Here is an 18,612-nt window from a genome sequence, read left to right as displayed (position 1 = left end):
GCCCCTTATCCTTTCATAAAAATTATTTAGCCACTTCAACTTACCAAAATTATAGCTCATTAACACTTTTTTACTTTATTGGACATATAATCCACTTATTCTTGCTTATGTGTATAAGTGAATCATCATTCTCTTCCCTTCTCTTAAATTTTTTTTCATTTACATTCTTTCAAACTTAAAAGTAACAAAATAAGATAGAATAACCCAAGCTTAATATAACACAATTACATTTTGATCTTATTTAAACTAAATAAATAAATTAAGATTTTAAAAAATACTTTTTCAATATTAAAAACTTTTCAATTTTAAATTTAAGCTAGTTTCCCTTTTATTTATTTAAATTAAATGTAATTAAAACATAATAAAGAATTATCTTTTTAAAAAAATTCTACATAAATAAATAATTTTTTTATATCTTTTCGATCTTGCCAATAAAGTAAAAATGTGCTTATAAGTTATAGTTTAGGCAAGTTCAAGTGGTTAAATGGTTTCTATGGAAGAATAAAGGGTAAAATAACTAATCATGCCAAGTTCAGAGGGCCACAAATGTATTAAGCCTACTTTTTATCTACTCTGCCTTCAAATAGTTGAATATGCTAGTGATAAGCTGCTAGATTCATGAAAATCATTTGTTTATTTCTTGTTTCAAAATCATATCCACAACAAACAAATTTAGCTGGTAGTTCTTATTATGAGCAATGATAGTAAAATGCAGGTAATAGAAGAATCTTCAAGGTAGTATAAGGAATATGTTTAATCCTTTGTTTATCGTTGATATGGACTTCTTAACATAGACAAGTACAATATTTTATATATGCTCTTCCTTGCTCTTAATAGAATCTTGAAGGGGTGTACAAGTCTCAGATATCTATCTACAACATATGTAGAAGGAAAGCATTTTTGGTATAATTCATTGTACCTAGCTAAAGGGAATTAGGTATGGATATCTTGAAAAACTTTATAAGTTACTCTTTTTGTTCTTCATAAACTTATTCTTTTTGCTGCCATAGTATATAACCACGTATGCTTCTATAAGTATATGTTGTTTTTGTATTGTCTTTTTTATGTGCATGTTTCATTTACTTCCATACAAACAAAATGTCATTCTTACAACATGAAAAATTGATATTTTTTTCTTTTCAGTTTGATTATGGAATTTCTAATATATATAAAAATTAACAATTTGATTTACTATACCTTTTTATTTGTTTACATGAAAATAGAGATTGTTATTGTACATGCTCTCTATCTTGGAACTATCATGTTTAGATAAACTATTTGCTAGGTATTGTTATGTCTTACTATGTTGCTTAAAATTATATATTTACAACATGAATAGTCTAGCTTACCCATTTGAGTAACTAGATCCTCCACCATTAGAATTGGATACCCAGTAAAAATAGGTATGCAAGAAACGGTGAGAACTCTCCAGATGGTTTTTTGTGCCCTATTGGCTCTCTTCATCATTCTCTGCTAGCTTTAGTATCGGAGTACTTTGTACCATCCATTCTGGTGTGATTGATTTTAAATATTGATTTTTGAAACTTTTATTAGATTTATTTATTTATTCATTATTTTTATTTTTTTATAAGAACTTTTCATTAAGGAAAATGAGTATATGCTTAAGCATTAATAAATTATTGATAAATATATATAAATACCATAATTCAAACAAGCTTTTGTTGATGACAATAAGTTCTTAACCAAATTAAAGTTTCCCATTATTGCTAATCCTTGTTGATAGGAGGTCTTGTCAATAAATTTACAACAGTTCTAAAATCTATTCTATGGAATGTACCTTACTAGACCCAATGTGTTTCTCTTTCTGGAAGATACTTCTGATAGTTGATGTACAAGATCTCTTAACATAAAACATTGATAATAGGGCAAGTTACTAGGATGATGACTGCTATCTGTTTATAGCCATTTACTGCTTTGTTATTGCAGTTGTAATCTGTTGAAAGAAAAAAAAAGTAAGAGACAAATTAATTAATTGCTAGAGCATATAACTTTTCAATAGTGGTAAAGAGAACTTACCCCAGTTTCATTGGTTTTGGTGGTGCTTGATTGCTATGAGGTTGTGGTTGGCTCAACTGAAGATGAATTGGAGCATGTATATCGTACCCATTGCTTAAAGTGTATGGTGGGTGAGAGCTTTTATTTGCTTCTCTCACATCCCTTTCTTCATTTACCTAGGATCAAAAACTTTTTCTTAAGCTTCTAGCTGGACTATGATGTTCACTTTATCAAGTTTCAAGGAAGATTCTACTGGTTTACTGCTTATTGATCAAGTGTGTTTTCAATAGGCTTTAGGTTTCAGGTTAGGTGTTGAATCCTCTAGACGTCACCCTTTATAAAATTGTTGTATGTAGGATCCCGTGTGTAGAAAAGACATTAAGTTTAGAGTTGAACAAGAGATGAATATTATCTATACATTGATACTTATACAATATAAATGAATACCTTCTTGCGTAATTCAACATTTTCTTGATAGATGAGCTCTACTTTCTTATGCAGTTTTAGGTTTTCTTCATAAGTGAGATTTCCCTGCAATGAGGTTGATAAAAAGAACTTTAAAATGAAGATTTCCTGACATGAAATATGAAGTTAATATTAAAGAGAACCTTTATGTTTAGTTCCCTGATTTCATCAGTTAAAATCTGGTCCTGCAAAATAAAAATAAAATATTTAAAGAATAATTTGTGTAACACACTTGCATATGAAAAAAGACATTTACTCACATAGAATAAAGTACTAATTTACTAGTAAGGATTCTATACCTTTTTCATTCGAACACCTTTCAGACTCATCTCTAGTTGATTTTCTAAATTTTGTAGATCTTTGGCACTTAGCCCAGAAAGTTCTTCTCCCATTAGTTGCCTGCATATGATATAATGGATGAGTAAAATGTGTTACCAATGTATATGAGTATTTGGCAATATTGAGTGGTTACATTTTGTGGTACTAGGTAGAAGTACTACAAATCTCGTTCAGTATTATTATCTTGTTTAATGAGGATATCTTGTCATAGTCTTGATGATTTGGCATCCATAGTGTTGGAATATGTCCTTAGTTATTGTGTGTTTTTGAAGATAATGTTTTGTGGAAGTTAGTTTTAGCTTAAATGACTTTACCATGTTATGTGCCTTTGTGGGATGGAATAAGGTATGTTCTAGCGGTATTACAATCCTAGGAGAAACAAAATTGATATTGCATTTATTTATAAGCTTACCAAATATACTTGTTCAGAGTGTCATGTAGGCATGGAAAAGTATCATCTATACCTTGTATTTGATAAAGTTGAAACTGCAATAACATTGTGGCAGTAGAATAGTGAAATATAACTAAAGTTTTAATTATGCTTTAGCTGCTAACATACATTAATACTTGACAATGTCGGGAAGGTAATTTCTTATGGTAGAAGGTAGAAGTGATACAACTCTCATTTAGTATTGTTATCTTGTTCTGTGAGGGTATGTTTATTGCATTTATGAACTATTTGTAATGCTAGAATATGTTCTAAATTAAATTCTCTGCTTTATAATTTCCTCGAGCTCTTATTGGTCCACCATCATTTAAAATAATCTAGAACTTACAAAATTGCTAAGCATTTTGGCTCTTTAACATTTTCTAAATTAGACCTTAGTCCAATTCTTAATGCTATCATATTTTGTCACCCATATATCTATGCTACCCCAAAATAAGTACAATATGTTGCACAATTGATGATTCCATTGAATATTAAATAAGTATTATAGACTACAAATCCTTAAGAGGTGTGTGATACAATTTATAAGCTAGTGACATAGATTAGTTTTGTTTTAGTAATTCAAAAATTTGGGCATAAGATGAATGTGTGAGAATGTAATGCATGATAAGGCACATACAAGCTATCACCATGTGCCTAATATTTCCCACTAACTGTCAAGGTTCTAAAACTCAAGCTTTTATTCAATTTCTCTTTCCTTATTTTTCTTACTTCATCCAATTAATAAGCTATTATCTAGTTTGAGTAGTAGAATTAACTTCAAGTTGATAAACTAATTGAAATTCACTACTTTTAGCCCATACATGCACACATCAATAGGCTATTAACTAGTTTAATTAGTAGAATTAACTCCAAGTTGATAAAGTAATTGGAATCCACTACTTTTAGCCCACATATATATATGAAAATTTGTCCAACAATTATTTATGATACTATAAACCAATAGGGTCTTCCAGGCTTAATGAAATCCTAATTTTGTTGCAAGGCTTATACTTTTCTACTTTTAGCTTATTAATTGTCTTTTAAAATCCCTAGTTTTTAATTATTGTCCAAGATGTTATTCATACTTGAATGCCTCATCACTACTTTATTTTGTCTCTTTGAATGCCTTATCACTACTTTTCTTCGTCCCTTTGATTTGTAATGCTTAGAGTCTTTAGATTTTGATATATTTGTTTCTTTAAAATTTACTTGGGAATTTCAACTCATTGATTCATTAGATTGTAGGAAATCTTTGTTTTGATATCTTGAGAAGTTTTTGTCTTGAAGGTTTGTTTACTCAGAAGCATTCTTGTCCCAAATAAGGAATTATATATTACGAACCATTATAGTAGATTATATCTTAAAAGTTGATGAAATTGGATGGTCAAATGGTAGTCCTTTTTGTAGTTTGAATAAGGCTATAAATTTAAATTTTGAGCCTACTTGTTTTGGTAGTGAAACAAATTAGGTCTTAGTTGGATTAACCAATTTCTAATTGTAAAAAGAGAAAAGGACATTGTTATGCTATAAGAGAGTTATGGCTTGGTTAAATGCATCATACTAGCAAGGGGAGAAATTGAACTTTTTTAATTACCTACTATCAAAACACATGAGTATGATTTAACAAGAAATAGTCACAATGAAAATACTTGAATAATAGTTACTAGATGGTTGAATTTTTCATGTTTAGATGAATCTTTTTAAACTATGTTAAAAAAGCAGAAAGCCTAGTGATTTGGTACCAATATCCTAAATATCGCTAATAACAAACATGATTGTCTTGGTTTTTAATTTATTATGATTTCTTGTATTTCAACACCTTAAGATAATGACGATGCATTATTAAAAATTTGATTATCATGTGATTATTTTTTGTACCTATGACTTTCTTGCAAGTACTGTAATTCCTTCCTTAAGCTTGCAGCCTCCCTCTGCCAAAACTATAGAAACAATATGGAGCACATTATATATAAGATAGCAATGATATACCTAAAAGGGAATTAAAGACATTAAAGATAAGAAATAATTGATGGAGAATTTGGGCATTGCCATAAAAATGATGGGCATTTGACACAATCATAAATTTATTTATGATGTAACTTGAATTTCTGTGTACATTTTAAAATATTTGTTGAAAATGCTCTTTACCTTGCAATGGTTGATATTTTGGAGAATGGTTGTTTAATTTAAAGGTAAAACACCTATCATGACCTAATGGAGTTTTGAGTTGATCATTTGTTGGAGTGCTTTTTATTTTATTGTATTTGGTTAAGGGGGGAATAATGGATGGAAAGAAAAAAAAGATAAATGGCGTAGGGAGGAAAATTACCTTTTTTTTTTTAGTTCGGTATAAAAGATATATATGGAGGAAGCAAACAAATAACGCCAACTTATCTTGTGGGCTCACCTTATTTGTTCTTTCCAAATTCAAAGGATTGGTGGGAAGAAGAGTGGGTTTTTAATTAATCTACCGGTATTTCCCATTATGATATAATTAAAAAAAGCACCGGTTACTCTAATCTTTAGTTCAACTAATCAGAATCTACTTCATATTTGTTGTTAATATTTTTATGGTCATAAAGTTAGAAGAGTGCTTCATACGAGTTCATTTACTAGTTTTACTGATTGATTATTCAATTTATCCCACTTTTAGTACTTCTTAATTTATGGAAGCATGAAAAGTTTTTATAATAACCACTCTTGAGCATTACCTTTCAATTGTAAAGCTTAAGCCTGCATAAATTACTAAATGAATAACTAAAGGCCGTGTTGGGCTTCCAAACCTCGCCTATGTTATTAGGTTAGTAACTCATGCAACTCAGACTTTATTAATAGTATTTGAGAAACATGCCAGTTTGGGTATGAAATTGAGTATTGTGTGGAGCTAAGTGCTATATCATGGGAAGTTGGTTAGAATTAGTTCTAGAATCCATACAAGCCACTACTAAATTTCACGACTCACCTAGTAGACTATGATTCTAGGTCATACTATAGTTTGACTCTAACAAGAATGTTAGAGCTTTGAATGGAAGAGTCTGAAAAATGATTTTGGATTTTATATATTTATAAGAGCCTAAACAAGTTAGTACTAATATTTAGGAGTTAACTTTTACGCCACATGGATAGGCCCAACCCCTCCTTTAATAGTAATTTATGTAGATTCGAGCTTTAAATAATTTAATATTTATGTACTTAGTAAAACATATTAAAAAATGAAATAAATAGAGAATTGACAGCTTTCGATTGAATTTAAGATGATTCTTTATTGCATATGACTTTAAAGGTATTTTTGCTTGCATCTCTTCTTTCATTCTTTTATGTTGCTTGTTTGGGAACTCAAACTAAAATTAGCCACTCTTACAGTCATTGGGGTTAACAAATAGTTTAAGGCTCTTTACAAATTCAGTATATAGGGTGGCAAATTGCCCTATTTAGGCACTAGCATCCTAATGAGATATACAATGGTACATTACATTCTTGATGTTGTATAATTGTTGACATTCTTTTACTTTTTCTATTGCCTTCTTGTTTTAAGTCAACTAAGAATGAAAAGAAAAGATATAGTCTTAGATCAAGTGTCTTTGATTTTCCATGGAATGGAGTCACTACTCCATTTTCGGTTTCAAGAGATTGGGATAATATGGATTTTGGGATTTTCATGAGAAGTAAAATTTTGTAGTGTTAGTTGGATTTAAAGAGTGAGGTCAAATATGTTTAGGTTCGACACACATTATAAAGACCCATTGCATTTATAAATGATGCAAGAAACCAGACTCCTGATGTTGATAGAATGGTAGATATATGATGTTTGCGTGACCTAGATTGAGTAGCCTTTTAAATTGTTTGGTCGAGCATATGGATGGCTATTGAGGATTTGATTTGGCACAAGTTGATATAGGATTGAAATTTCCCTTTTAAACACAACGATAGTGTTTTAACTTTGATAATATAGCGATTATAACAATTGATGTTAGAGGAATTGTTGATGTATAGTGAATTCTTGGCTGAACACTCTTATTTCAAAGACGTTGGAATCAGAATGCTTTAGAAACTAAAGTGGCTCTTGAAGTAGCATAATATAGGGATATTTTTGTAGAAAGGGGAGTACCTACCTTCTTTTTCAGTACTTCATCTAGGTCATTTGAGGTCCTTCTCTATCTTTTGCTCTCTAGCAACTTCAAGCCCTAAAGACTTTATGCTGATTTATGGATCTTTTAACAACGAGCTTGAAAAACTATTTGAATTGCATCTTTCTTAGCCTATCTTCACTTAACATTTTTACCTGCTTGCTAATATACTTAATTTTTATCCAACTTTGTTTCTATGTGCAGTGTCTCTATCTTTGCACTAAATTTTGTTCTTGAATAAAGTCCTAAGTAAATTATATTAATAGTCACTAAACTTTGCACTTTGTAATAAAAAGATACTAAATTTTTTTATTTGTAAATAAATGGATTTTAAATTTAATAACACCAATAAATCTTTCCGACGCATATAAATAAATGGTTACTAAATTTTATACTTTATAACAAAAAGATACCGTCTATATATTTTGTCCTTACACTTATTGCAAAAACTTATGGCATTATTAAAAATTTAAATTCAGTGACCATTTAGCTACAAATTAAAGATTTGATACCTTTTTTATTATAAAGTGCAAAATTTGATAACTAAAGTCCCTACAGTGATAGAATACTCGAATATATAAGGAGTAGTTGAATTTGTCAGTAGGAAGTATTAATAGCCTCAAGTATTCACATACTGACCTAAATGTAGTATTGAACGATGAATTTAGATGTCTAACATGATTGTCAAATTAGGTCGCAGAGCTTGTGCGCTTTCTAGATGATTGATGTGAAGTGGTATTGCAGAGATTGCCATGGGCTTGACAGAAGAGAACCTGCAGAGTGTGTTGTTAGAAACAATAGTAAGTGAAGTTGGATTCTCTGGGATTGAACTTCAAGCATTAGTTTATATATCACATATCATAAGTTTTGAGTTTCTAGAACTGTTTTGTGCCAAAGAATTTGCTTCCAAATCTTGTGAAAATGAACTGTAGGATATTCACACATATCATGTACTCAATTGACTTTGTCAGTGGTGCAAGTTTCAATGTGGAAGCTTAATGTCTTGTCATTGTTGTGGTGGGTGAATTAACTGGTACAAGTTGTCCAGCAAGCTATAATGTTTAGTAGCTTTAGGTTAATGATAGCAGTAAAGCTAACATTTCTGGTTCATCCCTTTTTTTCCGAATAGGGTTCTGATCTTTATAACCTGTGTCCATGTTCATGTTAAGAGACGGATGCCTCTCATAAATGATTTTGTATCTTTTGGTATCCTCTCTTCCAGGTAATGAGGACTGCAACATGATATGAGGTTTTCAGTGAGATCATTTGTGCAATGTTCTCCATGTGTAAATCAACTTAGGCTATATGAAGACCTATTAACCTGTGCATATATATCTGGGAAGTTTTCCAAACACCTTTACATTAAAGTTATCTTTGAACTTCTTTTATGTCTTTCTTGTTCTAGCTTCTCATTTTACTCAAGATGAACTTTTGTCGGAGATATTGAATATGAACAGGGGTATTGGAATAGGATCCTCGAATAGAAGGAAAGTTGGTGGAAAAAATAGATGTGTCCATGCTGGAACATGGATCCACTCAGTGCTAGTACTGAAGGAGATGATATAGATCTGGAATATCCAAATATACTGATTGTTGATGAGATGCATATATGGCTTGGATCTTGATAGATAGATTGTAATGTCTCTTCATAGGAATCGAGTTCTACAAGATGGACAGGGTCGATGGTTTTCCACAAGATACCCTTTTTGATTTCACTAATCATATTCAGAGGTTTCGTACGAGAGAGAGAGAGAGGAGGAGGAGGAGGAGGAGGTGGAGGAGTTTTCGTTTTTGCACTAGAAATGGGGTGTTTTACAGCTAATTAGGTGAGCTATGTACAGGACAAAACCACCCTAGGGGAGGAACCACTTCCAACATCTCAAGGGACGAGATCAAGCTATCTTCACAGCCTGTATGAGTTTAAAATGCATCATCCTCAATAGCCAAAAAATCTTCAGCACTCCGGGTATTCCTAGTTTTCCTGTTGTACTTATTGGAAAAGGTCCTCTTCTAGAAGTGTGTATGTTTTCATAATATCATATCAGAGATGATCCTGCTTCCTTCACTAACAATTAGACTACATATGATTGAATGACTAAATTCTACCTTTGCCTTTGGTGAAGTTCTGAAGTCAATGTTTCTCTTTTTCTGATTACATCTACATATTCATTAAAACCAGCCTAGCCCATGAAGATGTTTTGAGGAGAATAGGGCCTTAACCTTAAAATTCTACTCTACAATCTTTCATCCATGTGGCATATTTAGGTAAAGTTTCTCTCATCTGAGCTTGTTCTTAGAAATAAATCTTAAATGTTCTTTTATTCTTCGCCGTACAATACCAAAATGTTTCAGAAATTACATGTTCTAGTTTAACCTACTTTGCCTTAGAATATGAAAAAAGGAATCAAATCCTAAATAACCTAAATACTAAAACTTCTGCAAGCTTTCAATCAAATAAATCCCTTCTGAAAGGGTTAAACATGATTTGGTTGGTATTATAAACAGCTCAAAAAAATCCAGCATTAACAATATAGAACGAATGAAAATAAGATGTTTCCAAAACCAAACAATTGGGAATTAGATAAGGTGACTGAACAATATTATTATTCAAAATTATTTATCTAAATATAATGATGAACATTCTGTATGCTATGTGAGCTGGAGGAAACTCGACAGATAATTCCGTTTTAATGGTGAGGTATGAGAAACTGATATTTTTGGTGTTAGCCAGATGAATCTTAATATTGGTGATTTAAGTGAGAACTAAGTTTGCTGTGTTAAATGAAGGATTAGAGTTCTGATAATTGTGAAGTGGACTTTACTTCAAATATGGGCAAAAGGGCATTGCAGTGGTTACTGTTACTGTTTTTTTTGTATAGAGATTATTGGGTTGGTTCATAAAGATATTCATGTAGGACTTAAAATTTAGATGAATATGTAATCTCTTTTTGACAGTTCAAACTTTTAACTTAAAAAGTACATTTTTCTTCATTGGATGTTCAAATCTTCTACTCTAAGGTCCTGCATAAGGGAAAAAGGAACAACTGATCGTAAGACTTCTGCGAAGACATGGCTGGAGAAAAGAGGAAAAGATCTTCTCGATATTGATTAATTGAATTGTTCAAGTACGTATTGTATTTCGTAGTTGTAATGGTTTCCTTTGAGGAATGTCACCGCCACCTCTTCAATTTTGTAGCATACTCAAATTTTCACATTCACAATTAGCAATCAAAATGACTTTCTGACGACTCAGAATGACTCATCTGTGTTTTTTTCTTAACAAATTCACGCTAGACATTTTCTGGTTACCTTTTTTTTCTGTCACAACAATAACAATTTGGTGGTATTGTAGGGTTTCAATGGAAGCATTGCAAAGCTTGATAAAAAGAGGCAATGAGAAATTTTGATGTTTTATTGTCTTATTCTTTTTTCTTTTTTTGCTAAAAATAGTTCAGTACAATTTTTCATGCTTTAAGTATTAGCATTTGTTTGCGGGATGTGTTAAGAGATATAAAGATGTTGTCAAGAGCTCACCTAATAGCTTAAACTTTCGGACGAATTTTAAGCTAATGGTTTCTGATAGATGCTGGTAACTTTTCAAAATAAAAGGGGAGCGACTTGTTATTGCTTGTTAAATTAGAAATCACTGCACTTGTGCTGGAAACTTCAATATATCTTTTTCCGTCCAATATTCTCTTCTTCTGTTACTTAAAGGGTGCATTTCTTTTCATATCATTTTTTATTTTCTGGCTGTTGATTCCCAATTTCAAAGTAAATCAATGGAACTAATGTCAAATGACATGGCTTTTATGGATGCCAGAAAACTTAGAGCAGCAGCAAGTTGGAGCATTATTTTGATGAATGGTTTACCTTGATTTCTGAAGCAGGATTCATCAGTTGCTGTTGTTCCTCTTTCAGCTTGTTGTAACGCTCAATGACAGAGTTCATACTGAAAGTGAAGAAGCAGGGAGTCAAGAAAATCACCGAGGAGCACAGACCAAACAAGTGGACAAGCATTTATAAGTAGACATATACACTTAAAAAATTCAGAGACCAAACCCTTTGAGAAAAAAGAAACAAGAAAAAGAAAAAGAGGAACACTGATTAGAAAGAATGAGAGGTCATTAAAGCTTATTTAGTTTCAAATATTATCAAGCCAAATTATAGGTCAAATACCAGTACTTCATCCAATTAATTTATGAAGATGTTTTTTTAACCTGATCATATTGTACACTGCTATACTTATTTCTTTAGTTCAACTTGTCCATATTGTAGAATACCGTATTTTCATACAAAAACTAATTTGTGGTATCATGGTGTTAATTAATCACCTGAAGATTCTTGACTACCTAAAATCAAATTTGAAAACTAATGAGCTCTAAACTATCAAGAGATATAAGTACAAGCTAATATAACGCAATAAATTTAAATGAATTTTATTTTAAATAGTGTAACGGTAATTCTATTATGTGTTTCATTACATCCTAAAAATATGATTAATAATGAAAAAAACACCTCTAAAAAAAATAAATAATAAAAAGAAACAAGTGTTGTCCAAATGTTAGAAGGCTATAATTTCAATTCAAAGACCATTTTTCTTTCTAGTTTCTTTTTCCTCCAACCATATAAAAAATAATGCATTTTGTAATCCTTCCCTCTTATTTTATTTTTTTCCTTCCTCCTTATCCATCCTTCCAATCAAACATACCGTAAGGTTAGGTTAATTTCTAGTCGACTATTCTCCAAATTAACAATTAATGGGTTTTAAATCAGTTGTATATAAAACATACACCTTATCTATATAGAAGTTCATCTTCTCCACAAATGACAAGCCATCTCACACATGCATAAGGAAATTTAATATCATGTATATTAAGTAAAGTATAAAGTAAAAAAAAAATTAACATTTATTTTAACAAGTAATTATTCTTCATTTTAGAATTTAATTATTGATATTAATTGGGCATAATTCAATTGATACTAAAAGTATTTTGAGGTTCAGAAGTAATATATACAACCTATTGTAATAAACTATTTGTGTTGTGAAAGTCCGATATAAGAAATCACAACTAGCCCAAATAGAACAATTATTATTTCCTAAAGTATATATGCAGATTGATTAAAGATTCATGTGTTCATGAACAAGTTGCACATGCTGATACAAAAGATTATCCATTTAAGGTTAAGTTCAAAACAATATAACACATCGGTTCATGATAAATTATACTTTATATAAAACTAGATCAATATATGCAAATTAGGCAAACAAGAGTTCATTCAAACTACTCATTATCAACAAGGAACCTAGCATTTCAAAATCAAAATCAATTAATTACAATTTAAATTGATTCTAAGATTCTATTAACATATAGTTTAGCAATCTTGAACAAACAAAACGACCAATCATAGAAAAGGAAAATAAAAAGAGAGTTGGTTGTACACTGAATCGATTTTCCATGTGAATATCGATATAGAGTGACAATCTAATTAATAAAAAGCTAACATGTAAAAGAATAAAATAAGAAAATAGGCAAAACAAACTACTAACAAAAAGAGAACAATTTGTTTCTATCACTTAGTTAAATTCCATTCACTTTTTTTTACATGTTAGTCTCTTATTAGATTATCACTCTATATCAGATACTGACATGAAAAATTCGATAAATGTATAATTTTAGAAAATGATAGCCAAAGAAAGAGTACCACCACACAACCTGAATAAGAGTCCTCCTAAACCCCAAGTGGCAAATATATAGTGGAATTGAAGCTCACAAGAGCTAGCAAAAGCAGCTAAATATATCCTAAGTGGAGATGACCAAAACACAATTTGCAGATGAAGGGTAAGCTGGCAAAGATCCCTAAGTTACCTTAGAGAAAGAGTTTTCTTTTTCTAAGAAAAAAAGAATAAGAATTGTACATGCTACTTCCAAACAGCACAGCAACTTCAAATAATCATAGTTATAAATCGAGTAGAATTATAGAAAAGTTATAGAATCAAGGAGATATCAACTTCAAACTCTTATTATTTTCTGTATAGTTGGATGCTAATTTATTAATCATTACGGAATAATTTGGTAGTTTATAGATATTGCTAATAGAGTTTTCAACTCATTAATTTGGCAATTTATTTTATTTATAGTAAGAGCTTGTTTAAAAATAAAATAAAATTTGTACATAGAGTATATATGTAAAGATGTTTTAATTATTAATGACTGTTTTACTTGTGAATTTCAAGAGACAAATAAATAAAGAATGAAGAATTTGTACTAAATAGAGGAAACTTAAGTTGAAATTCCAATGCTTACAAATTGAAAAGCTGAAATATTAGTTAATCGCTCTGATTTTGAGTTAAATTGTTTAGGTTTAGGTTGAAGAAATATATTTTTAAACTGAATCTAACAGTTCGACTGTTCTATTAACTGAACCATGAGCAATTCAAGTATAGTACATTTGAAGTTCTGATGCACCAAAACTATGTATTCAACATATTTGCTTGATTAGCATATAGGAGGTTGTAATATCATACTTTGATCATATGTTCCATAATTATTATAGTATTAAAGAGGGAATAAGATTGTGTGATGTATGAGGGCGGATGGTATTATCACAAAGCTTGCTTTCTTTATTCTATTTTAGGTTTTGGTATCTAGGAAAATAAAAGATATAGATTTAGAGATAACTATTTTAACTTAGAGCCACTTAAGATTTTTAGATCATCAAAATATAATGATCATTTAGATGAAGTTAGTTTGTTTATGATTTCGTTTGGATATGGCAATAATTTTGAGTGCTAATGGGGATCAGGGTTTATACATGGTGCCTTAGGATTTATTTTAGGGTAAAGTTTCAGTGTATACACTGAAATGAATAGGTAAGTTACATATGATATAAGTATTTAAATGTGTATATTGAATGAGTGACACATATTTAATCATTTAATACTAATAATTATATAGTACTTATGTATCGATTGCACTATTTTATTATGAAGAAAGATAGATATTACCGTGGGCTCCGTATATAAAGAGATGACCTTCCTCAAAGTAGCATAATTCTCATCATAAAAGTAATATACTTCATTAGTGAAAATTAATAGATTGCAGATTGAATATGGAAAACTCCCCATTGCCCCACACTATTGAAAGATCAACTAGACTAACCCTAATAAGGAGAGCTTTAAATAGTCGTTCCATGATATGTAACATTGGATTCGAGAGTAACTTTTTTTTTTTTTTTTTACTTGTATTCTCCATGGCTTCCAGACAGTTCCTTTTCCTTTTTCCAGTTCATCAGTAAAATTTATTGTTATCCATGTTTTCTAGATGCTATCTAACTTGGTTTTCCTTAGGTATACCAAATGCTTGTATATTAATCGGGCTAAGTATCTAGAAATGATTATTATACATTTAGTTTCAATCTGACCATTAATTTTTAATTTATTCATTCACATTTTGTTATGTTATAATTCAGTCATTTTTGTTTTATACTAATTAAAAGAAGTGATTAGAAGAGAATAATGAGATGTGTCAATCTCTCTATGACAGAAATGATTAAAGTGTACAAAAATAGAAGTTGAATAACTAAAACAATATAAACTAAAATTCAATGACTAAATTGAAACTAAATGAAATGTTTAGCGACGGTTAGTATAATTACATCAAGAGGAGGGGGAGGGGAAAAAGAGAGAGAGAATTTTTTTTTTTTTTTTTAAATAGTCGTTTGATTATTGTCTTCTGATGAAGTTATTATTGAGAAATGACTCACAATTCTAGGACTTGAAAAAGGTAATTACCTAGTTTAAGTGGCAAAAAATATTCCTTAAATTTATGAAGGTTTATTTTCCATATTGTCAGAACTCTTGTTATATTGTTATATCCTAATCGAGCACGAAATTTTAATAGTGGAGGACCAAATGCAATTATCCCTATCAATTGAAGTATCGAGAAAGAGATTATTCAGCTCTAGCCCAACGTTGAGGGTTATTATTAGTTGTAATTTAGTAGTGTGGTTGATATAATAAATAACTTAGTTATATCTAAAGGAAATTGAGATTACATGCTATTCTCTTAAGACCATAGTCCTAATTAGAGGATAAATTATGTAAATATTGTGTTAATTTTATTTATTTATTATTTATTATTTAATGCTCTTGATATAGTAGATCGATCTATAACATATACCCATTTGAACAATAAGAAATTATACTAAAGTTTATACTTCATATGACAGAAGTATATATTCACATCTGAAGTGTTAATTTTACCTTTTTCTTTTGTTCTTATTAATAATTGCCTTTTCATTTTAACTAAATGTATTTCTTTATTTTCGTTTTTACTTCTAAAGTAGCAATTAATAAAGTAAAAAAATGTGTAACTATCCTAATTAAACCATATTTAGCTTTCCTGAAAAAAGAAACCGTATGCATTGTTGTAAATTATAGTGAAGAAGATTTCTTGAAAAAGAAAAAATCCGGACAAAACACTCAAAACAGATTAGACCTAGTAAAAGAGCTGCAGACTCGCATGTTCATTCATACATAGTAACATGGATGCTTTTCGAACCCTTCTTCCAGGTTTCAGAGAATAATATATATACATGTACATTATTTCCTAATTGACAGGATTTGTTCTTTGAGAAATAAATGGTATAAATTGATAGGAGTTGTTCTTGTCCTAATTACAGTGCTTCTTGTTGGAAACTACTTAAGGAATACTTTCATTGACAAGGTTCTCTGAAGGAAATAAATCTCTACTATGCTTCTTAGCTAATATCGGCTAACTCATCACATGGTCTAGCAAAAAAAAGACTTAATAATTATCATATTCATGGATCTTTTGAATATCTTTGGAACTCTTAGACTAGATCAATCAATTTATACGAGAATGATCAACATGCATAATATAATAATCTACCTGCAGGCTATCAGATCAGCAAGCTAAGAAAAAGAAAATTTCCTTGGATGAATAAAGAGGCAGCTTTATTTTATGTCATGACACAAACCCTATATATATATATACATGTATATACAGTCTTAGCTAAAAACCATAAAACTATACATAATAGCATACAAGAAAACATATATACATATATTTATGTGATCCATTTTTCTTAAAAACAAAGAAAGTGTATCACCCATCAAAACAAGTGAATGATTAGAGAGAGAGAAAGAAAACAACTTTTTTTTTCTTTCCTGGTTTTATCTTTATCTTTTTTCCTTCAGTATCATGAGTAATGCGCTCCTCTATGGCTTATTTTTAGGTAAGGGAATTTTTCATCATCTGATGCGCTTATTAGAAAAAATTCGAAAAGAAAAGAAAAGGTAGAAGAGAAAGGGAGAGAGAATCTGACCTAGTGCTTGCATAATCATAAAGCTTGGAAGTGCTGGAGAAGATGATAACACCAACTTCTGCATCGCAAAGAATTGACAACTCTCTAGCTTTCTTTAGCAACCCATTTCTTCTCTTTGAGAAAGTCACTTGCCTACTCGTTGAATTATCAATCCTACGGATCACAATTTTCCCTCTTCCCATCTTATTCTTTTCTTTCTCAATCTTGGCCTCCTTTTCTTTTCTTTTCTTTTCCTCCTTTGCTAGATCCAACAAATCCAACATCAATTTCAACTGTAAGTAGTGCAATATATCACCTAAAAGTATTTATTATATCACAAAATATATACCAAAACTAGAAGGCTAGAGAAAATAAAAGTCACAAATAGAAGAAAATAAGGTCAAACCCTTACAAATTCAAGAGAAAAAAATAAAAAGAAAAACCTTTTTTCTAGAGGAAAGGCGAATTAACATAGATAGAACAATTGTAACAAACCCAAATTTTGTTTTTAAAAAAGAAAAAAAAAAAAGAAGAAAGAAAGAAAGAAGAGAGAAGCTTACTTGTTGGAGTAGGAGCAAAGGCTGAGAAATCAATCAACTCTTTTTCAGAAGAAAAAAATGTTTTTATGGATACATAGTCTTTATGCTTTATAAGGAAAGATGAAAGTGGTTTCTTTACAAAACCAAAAACCACTCAGTTGTTTTATTCTATAGCTTAGATACCCACTTCCGAGAGTATATAAAATATGCTATACTCGCCCTGCTAGACAGACAAATGTAATGGCGAATCAAAACTTACATGCATTGACCATAGTTAGAGAATCGAGGAGTGGAAGATAGGGAACGATATGGACAAACGTCGACTGGAGAAAGAGATTAAGTGAAAATGGTACTCGAGAGAGCGATGGAAATGCTTTCCTCGTACCCGGATTCGTGGGTTGTGTGGTGATAGCAGAAATGATTTTGTGTATCTGGCTTATGGGCTGTTGCCACGTGTCTCTACCCAAACCAGAGGGCGGTCTGGATTATTTTATTTGCTATTATTGGGTTGTTTATCATCATCATTTATATTATATAAGAGGAAAGTTATTTTTTCCGTTAAAGAATGTGGGAATAGTTTGCACCTTTTTCAATAAAATATTTATTAAAGAACTCTTGATAAAAGGTATTATGATTTTTCTTGGATATTCTGAAAAATTTAAATAATAAAGTATTTAATATTTTTATCAAAATTGAAATAAATAACACATACTTAATTTTTAAATTTTTAAGCGCAATACAACTTAAATCTCGATAATTTTTAAAGTAAATTTATTTTATCACTCGACTATGCATCAAAATACATAACTTATAATTAGTTCAATTAGTTAACCAAGTTTTTATGAAATTGACAAAGATTACGGATCATATAGTTCTATTACTAAACTTTGAGATGAAATGAAACTTTTGGTTTTTGAATTTTAGAGGGTTTTTTTTTTTAATTCTGATAGAGGATATTATAAAAATGTGTATCACAATTGTTTTGGATAAGTATTTGGATTGAGTTTGCTATTTTGTAGTTATGTTGCCATTGGACTTGTTGATTTACTCCTATTTTCTTAATTCAATAGCAAAATTTCCCTCATCTAGACAAGCCTATAAATCCTCAATAAAAAATGCTTTAATTAGTTTGCAAGAATTCACTGAGAACTCAAAATATTTAGAGGCATATTTTTAGGTGTGATTATTAAATTTAATTAAATTAAACATATTGTATTGTGCATTCATTATTTTCTTATGATAAATTAAAATAATAATAAAATTGACAGCTAATCTAATGATTCTGACCTACCATTTTTTATCGATTAGTGTAATCGCTGATTAAATATAGAAATTTCTATGTGCATATCTATAAAGGTGAATTATTTAT

The 18,612-nt window shown here is 30.1% G+C and overlaps 1 protein-coding gene across 3 annotated transcripts; it reads right to left on the bottom strand.

Annotated features, from left to right (window-relative positions):
• Positions 1-1,629: 1,629 nt before the first annotated feature.
• On the bottom strand, positions 1,630-17,599 carry LOC8279200 (MADS-box transcription factor 23). 3 transcript variants are annotated; one of them, XM_025157185.2, is made up of 9 exons: positions 17,265-17,599; positions 16,726-16,997; positions 11,248-11,326; positions 5,129-5,190; positions 2,781-2,880; positions 2,625-2,666; positions 2,464-2,547; positions 2,038-2,192; positions 1,630-1,954 (listed from the first exon to the last, which is right to left on the bottom strand). In XM_025157185.2, the coding sequence occupies exons 2-9, from the start codon at positions 16,986-16,988 to the stop codon at positions 1,939-1,941; spliced, it is 801 nt and encodes a 266-aa protein (XP_025012953.2). In that variant the 5' UTR covers positions 16,989-16,997; positions 17,265-17,599; the 3' UTR covers positions 1,630-1,938. The 3 variants fall into 3 exon arrangements, with proteins under 3 accessions (XP_025012953.2, XP_048231359.1, XP_002518331.3); XM_048375402.1 differs by having other exon boundaries at positions 16,726-16,966; XM_002518285.4 differs by having other exon boundaries at positions 16,726-16,961.
• Positions 17,600-18,612: the final 1,013 nt, after the last annotated feature.

This window comes from Ricinus communis, chromosome 6, assembly GCF_019578655.1.
Source record: "Ricinus communis isolate WT05 ecotype wild-type chromosome 6, ASM1957865v1, whole genome shotgun sequence".
Lineage (NCBI taxonomy): Eukaryota > Viridiplantae > Streptophyta > Magnoliopsida > Malpighiales > Euphorbiaceae > Ricinus > Ricinus communis.
The sequence above is the reverse complement of the archived record's forward strand: the minus strand, read 5'-3'. Positions and strand labels throughout refer to the sequence as shown.